We start from the raw sequence: 6,100 nt of genomic DNA on the forward strand, positions 1-6,100 counted from the left end.
GTCTCTTTAGAACATTGCTCTTCTTCAGAACTCTTCTCGTAGACGTACTTCAGCTCGCCGTTCACGAGAACATAAAAGTGTTACCACCATATAAACGTGAGCGTTGGCATATAAAGGTTAGATATCTAACCGCTGGATGAGCGCTTGGGCTGCCTCCGTGGACAGCGAGCGGAATTCCTTGGCCAGATGTACACTGTGCTTGATGAAGGTGCCTCGGTCGATGCTATCGCGAGGAAAGGCTGGACAACGTCGTTATTGGCATCCCGAAATAGGGAACGCGTTCCATTGGGACGAAGTCGGTGCAGGATATTCCCCTGTCGGCGCTATGCCCACGGACGACGGACGATTTCGTGGACACGCGGCTTAGCGCGCTTCACAAAGTTTATTTCACCGGCGACCCAGATCCACCGACCCGATGGCGTCTCCCGCACCAGAACTTGCACCGGATTTTTGGTCAGTTGCTCGACTGGGAAGTTCAGGTCGTTGAACGCATGGGGCGTGGAAAAGAGATACTGCCGAATGGCGCATATTTACGTGGCGCACTGGGATATAGATAGACAAAGAGACCGTCTTCGGCCACGTCCACGACGCGCCCGCAGCGCATCTGCTGATCGATGCCCACAACGTAAAAGCCCTACATTCCTCTGCTGTGATTGATGAAGTTGGGCACAAAACGGAGAACACTGTTCTGCTTAGGATGGACTCAGCGGACTTGATTTACGGGCGCAAAACGTATTTGTCGTCCGATATGTATCTGAACCACTCTTACTTATTTTCATCAGAAAAAATCAGAAACTTTCGGAAGATGTTTATAGAAGTCCAACCCTTCCTGCGGTTTTTTTAACTTTTGGTAGTTTGTTCGACAACGCTGATTGATTGGCGGTCTATAGCCATTAGCCACTACCGTGGGCCCGTGGCAGTGGCAACAGCCCCAGTTGTAGGCTTTACGGTAGCCTTCTAAGCTCCAGTAGCGTCGTGATCTGAATTGGTCACGCCCCACACGTCACTAATTTGGGGAGGAGCAGCAGAAGTCCTCTCTTCCGAACTTGACGTGCATCTGAAAATTCAGCGATTTTCCAGATTTTCTGCTTGCGGAGAAGTTATTTATATTTTCGGATGTTTTAGAGACCAGAATAAATGAGTTTCAAGTGGTGGTGACTTGGTGTGAAGTGTTAAGTATTTTATTGGTTAAAGTCTGAAGAGCACTACGTGCCCCTTCGTGGTTTGCTTTTCGATCTGTCTAATTTGTTTGCTTTGTCCGTCTGGTAACAAACCCATCGTCAGCCATGTTGCGTGTAGGACATGAAGATATCAACGTTGTGGACCCCGATAACGCCCTGCTGAACGGCCGCGTTGTGGGCTTGGCGGACAACGGGCTGTACATCGATTTGCTGTCTGCCAACCGCCGCCGTGATTTCGTGCCCTTCGACCGCGTTATCCTAACGGATCCATTCAGAACACTGGATGCTCCCTATCACAAATGGCCGGAGGGTGCGTGCAAGACCGTTCCGGTGGAAGTTCTGCGCCACGACGATCGCAGCGGTGTGTGGCGCTGGTGGCCCGCGGAAATGCTGAACTCGCACCCTAAACCAGCATTGGGCGTCGTCCAGGGACGGGACGACAACGGCGCCACCTGGACGGACATTTTTCCGTTGCGCCGCGTGCGCTCGCCGGTGCTGAACGGCTGGGGACAAAGTTGCCAACTACCGGAGGCGGCGAACACGACGGCGCTGCCTCGGTGCCTTCAACCGGGCGATCTGGAGATGGATCGTGTGCCGCTACCGGCCGGGTGTCTTGCGGCGTCCACAGCTCAGCTGTGGCAGGCGGTGGAGGAGCTGCGTTGGACGAACGAGCGGGCCGTCGGCATGGACATCGCGGATGGAGAGCTGCAGTGTGTTGTGCACCGCGTCACGGTGGACTATGCTGAATATGAGCAGTACTTCCTAGGCTGCATTCCCTACCAGTACTATAAGGACCACCGCTATCGGGTTCGTCTGGCTACTCATTTCCTCATCTCACCTGAACATGCCACGCTGTTTTAGCTGGTGTGTCTAACTTATTGATTTAATTTGTACAGAAAGAGCATAAATCGTTGGAGACGGCCCTGAGTCCGCTGCTCCGTCGTCTCACGAGGATTCTGCGTCGACCGTCGCCGCATGTGGAACGGGAGACCCCGGATGCTTGGCGTGCCGTGACGGCGGACAGTTGGCAGCAGGTCTTCGCCTGTCTCGACACGCTGACACAGAATAAGCTGCGCGCGGTGTGCTCAGCGTGGAACGCCATCCTGGATGCCCCGGTTTTAACGGCCAACATCGTCATCCAGACGAGCACGGCCACTCGGGAACCGCTCATGCCTATCTGCTATTACCATTTGGTGGCCCCCCTCTTTAAATGCCTGCGAACCTCCACCCAGCGTCTCATCCTCTACAACCTCAACGGACGTGATTTCTCCACCGTGGTGGACATGCTGCACAACACGGCGCAGACCCATCCCGGAATCCATCTCCTGTCGCTGTATGTCGTCGGTGGCACGGACTTCCTCCCGGCACTGGGCCGTCTCGATTTCCTGCCCAACATGTTTTCCAATGGGGACCGCTGCACGGTACACGATTTGGACTACCAGGGACGTCCATATCGTGCAGCCATGCAGGACTTTATCAGCGTACTACAGAGTGTACCCTGTGCAACGCTGCATCTGGCGGGGTGCAAGGTGGGCTTGTGGTACAGCGTGTATCTCGCGGCTCCGAATGTCACGCACCAGAACTTCCCGCTGCCAGTGACCCGTCTGTTGCTGGGCGGGGACCGGGCGTCCGTCCTGTGGGAGGCGATGGAGAAAGCGCTGCCGGTGCCTAGCGAGGACGAGCTGCGGGCCTTGGCCGAATGGTTGGCGGGGATCCCTGAAGGGAAGATGAGGAAGTTTTATCATGGGGCTGTGTGCAGAGTAAGTGCTGCATCTGAAAATCATGGCGGTTTTCCTTCACACACGATTGCCACACCGACGTTTCTAAAGGTTTGGTCAGTTCGCGTAAACGGTTTCTCCAACCGATCTCCACACATTACGTCTTATACGAAGTATACAATTTGAATTCGTTCACGATCATTCAGTCTTCAACAATCGGTCGGCATTCTGCTTGTTGGACAGGCATTGTGCGCTACCCAGTCGATGGATCCGCGTCCCTCCGCGCACTACCACGGAAAGCGCTGGTGCCTGGACGGGCTGCAGGAGCTGCGCTTGGACCAGCTGTCGCGTACCGCCCTGCGCTTCCTCCTCATTCTGCCGGAATTTTTGCGTCGAATTAGCGACAAACTCTCACTGGAGTACCGGAAGCAACTGTGAGCTGACGGCTTTGTGCCTCGTCCCACTGCATTTCCGTCTTCCCTGGTGGAGCGTTGGGAGTATACAATATGCGAAATTATTGTTTTTTCGTTGGGAAGTAGTTTCAAGATGGTTTATTTGGTGGTTCTCCTCTAATGATTGCGTTGCTGTAGGTTATTTCTGTGTAGCGTAGTTTGCGTAACGGGTGACTCCTGTCATTTGGGTTTCATGGACTGATTATTTGCTTCTTTTGCCAGTATTACTTTGGTTGTACATTAATTAAAGATTCGAGAACTGAACAGACGTCGGGTGCTATGTGCGTTCTGTTGATATTAAATTTTCCGTTTTATAAACACTGCAGCTGACTAATCGTTACTAGTAAGTATCGCTGCTGTAAAGAACAACAGAACTTGAAGAGGTCGATTTGCGCCATACAAGTAAAGTAAACGAGCCAAACATGTTGTTTAGAGCGCGTACTTTTACCGGAAAGATATTTTTTCAATGGATGTTTTACTGGAGAAACGATATACCTTTGCACCGACGAACAAAATTTCTAGCTTCACGGAAAGCGGTACAAGTCGCCGCAAAGGAGAACAAGAAATCATTGACTTCCAATTGGTACGTTACAGCACCGTATTCCACACATTTTCATTTCGGGATGCGTTTCCATCAAACCGAACGTAGAAGAAAATGCAGAGCAGAAGTTTTATCAAATGTTCTTCCAAAGCCGAATAAAAATCCAGAAAAGTAGCGAAACCTTAGGAGCACAACATATAGAGATGAAGGACATAAATGATAACGAGACTACAGCATCAGCGAGATAAAGCAGATTATATGAGCCACTAAATTCCTTAACGAAACACTAGTTGCTGACCAAATCATGATGCTCACGCAGATTAGTGTCCTAACGCCAAAACAGACACGGAGCAGTGCCGTGCAGACCCTTCCGAAGGAATCCAATGCAATTCCACCATCAGCTCACGCAGTTGATCGAGCAACTGCCGACCGATGCGCGACAACTTCTCCAGCTGAACATCTTCTAAGCCGTCCACGCACCACTTCTTCTCGCGGTAGTGCGACGAAGGACGCGGATCGGCTGACTGCAGCGCGCACAGCGCCTGCAAAAAGAGTTTTTACAGTCTGAGCAGAACGAAGGATAAACTCTCAATAGTACCGTGCGGAGAGTGCCTCCAGCTTTTCTTCGTGACGCAAATCCCCGTCCACTTTGAAGCGCTGGAAGAGTGTGTGGACGTCCTGATCGCTCGGTACCGACAGCGCCGCCTCCATCGCTTCCCATAATGCACAGCCGAAATTACCATCCAGGGGCAGTCGCGTGCTGTGGATGCGGATTTCCGCTTTCTTTCGATTAATATTCCAGTTCAACGGATCTGTGTCAAAGTCACAGGCCAACGCCGCCACCGAGTTCGGTCCGATGTGGAGTGTATCGCAGGGTAGACGGCGACACACGGAGACGAAATTCTTCATCGAATGAAAGCCCCATTCCGGATCTTCGTACACAGGAGAAGACTTGTGTTGACCGCAAACAACATTATTGCCAGTAACAGCGCGACAGATGAGTAGATTCAATCGGACGCTGTGCAGATGAATGGAACGCAGTCGGACGCCGGGGAGAAGGGTCGCAACCAGAAAGACCTTGTTGAACACCCTCACGACGAAGTAAGTGTCGCACATCCCGTTCTCGAAAGATGTTAGGATCAGGCGTTGTGTAGTGGAACGTAGGCAATGGTTGACCGTCTGCAAGCCTAAGTACCCTTCGGCAAATCCGTAATTTCGCCTTCGAATGACGATAGTGGAGCGCAGCGTAGGCCCTTCCAGGATTCGGTTCCACATGGCGCACACATTTCGCAGCTGCGTCTGCTTTACAGTGTCCAGCTGGGAAAACACCCCCTGCAACAACTCCGCTGGCAGCCCCATCACCATGTCGTCAGCCGTTGCCGGATCGCGGTCAAGCAGGTACTTGATTTTGCGGAGCACTTGATCACGGAGGTACTCAAGAAAACCCTGCAGCAGAAACATCCACAAAGACCTGAACATTGGCGAGTACAGGAACGAGTTGATCCTTACCGGCAATTCAGCCGTTTGTGTTTCGACCAGCTTGCAAACGCCTTCCAACTTTCCCTCCACGAGACTGACCACAGAGAAGTGCCTGCAGTAAGGATGCAGCAAGGAGCCGTTCAGTCGCTTGATGAGCGCCTGGGTGTCTTTTGCGTACAGACAGCAAAATTCTTGGCCAAGATTCACACTGAGCATGATAAGGGTCTCTGGGGCAACGGAATTGCGGAGGGCGGCGTTTTCATTGCGATGCGCAACTAGACGAGTGCGACGAGTGGGAACGAGGGCGGTACGACGCGCGATTCCGTTGGTGCGGTCTATTCCGTTGCGTGCGTTTTGCCCGTTTGGGCACGCGAAATGTGAAGCAGAATTCCGTCGTCAATCAATTGCCTAACGTAATCCAACGCGCACTGGAGAGTCTCCGTTAAAACCAAAGCACACGCGTCAGAAGCCCAATAAGTACGAGCGACAATATACAAAAAGATAAATTAATTAGGCTGTTGGTTTTCTGTACAAACTGTCCAAAGAAAAATCTAGGAAATTCCATCTGCTGTGATCGTAATTCGTCGTTCTGCAGAAAGTGCTCAAAATGTGCCCGTACAACTGGTTCACTACAATAACCTGATTTCCCTGGCGGGGCTGTTTGTATGGTTGCAGCGGAGTTGGTTTTTTAGCGGATGCACTTTGTACGGTGTGCAACTGACCAATCAT

General features: G+C 51.9%; 1 protein-coding gene across 1 annotated transcript; it reads left to right on the forward strand.

The window, feature by feature from the left end:
• Positions 1-1,286: 1,286 nt before the first annotated feature.
• Positions 1,287-3,389, forward strand: LOC129602088 (uncharacterized). The gene is made up of 3 exons (XM_055501049.1): positions 1,287-1,988; positions 2,078-2,941; positions 3,143-3,389. Exons 1-3 carry the CDS (start codon positions 1,287-1,289, stop codon positions 3,335-3,337), a joined length of 1,761 nt encoding a protein of 586 aa, XP_055357024.1. The 3' UTR covers positions 3,338-3,389.
• Positions 3,390-6,100: the final 2,711 nt, after the last annotated feature.

Source organism: Paramacrobiotus metropolitanus, unplaced genomic scaffold, assembly GCF_019649055.1.
Source record: "Paramacrobiotus metropolitanus isolate TYO unplaced genomic scaffold, Prichtersi_v1.0 Parri_scaffold0000326, whole genome shotgun sequence".
Classification (NCBI taxonomy): Eukaryota; Metazoa; Tardigrada; class Eutardigrada; order Parachela; family Macrobiotidae; genus Paramacrobiotus; species Paramacrobiotus metropolitanus.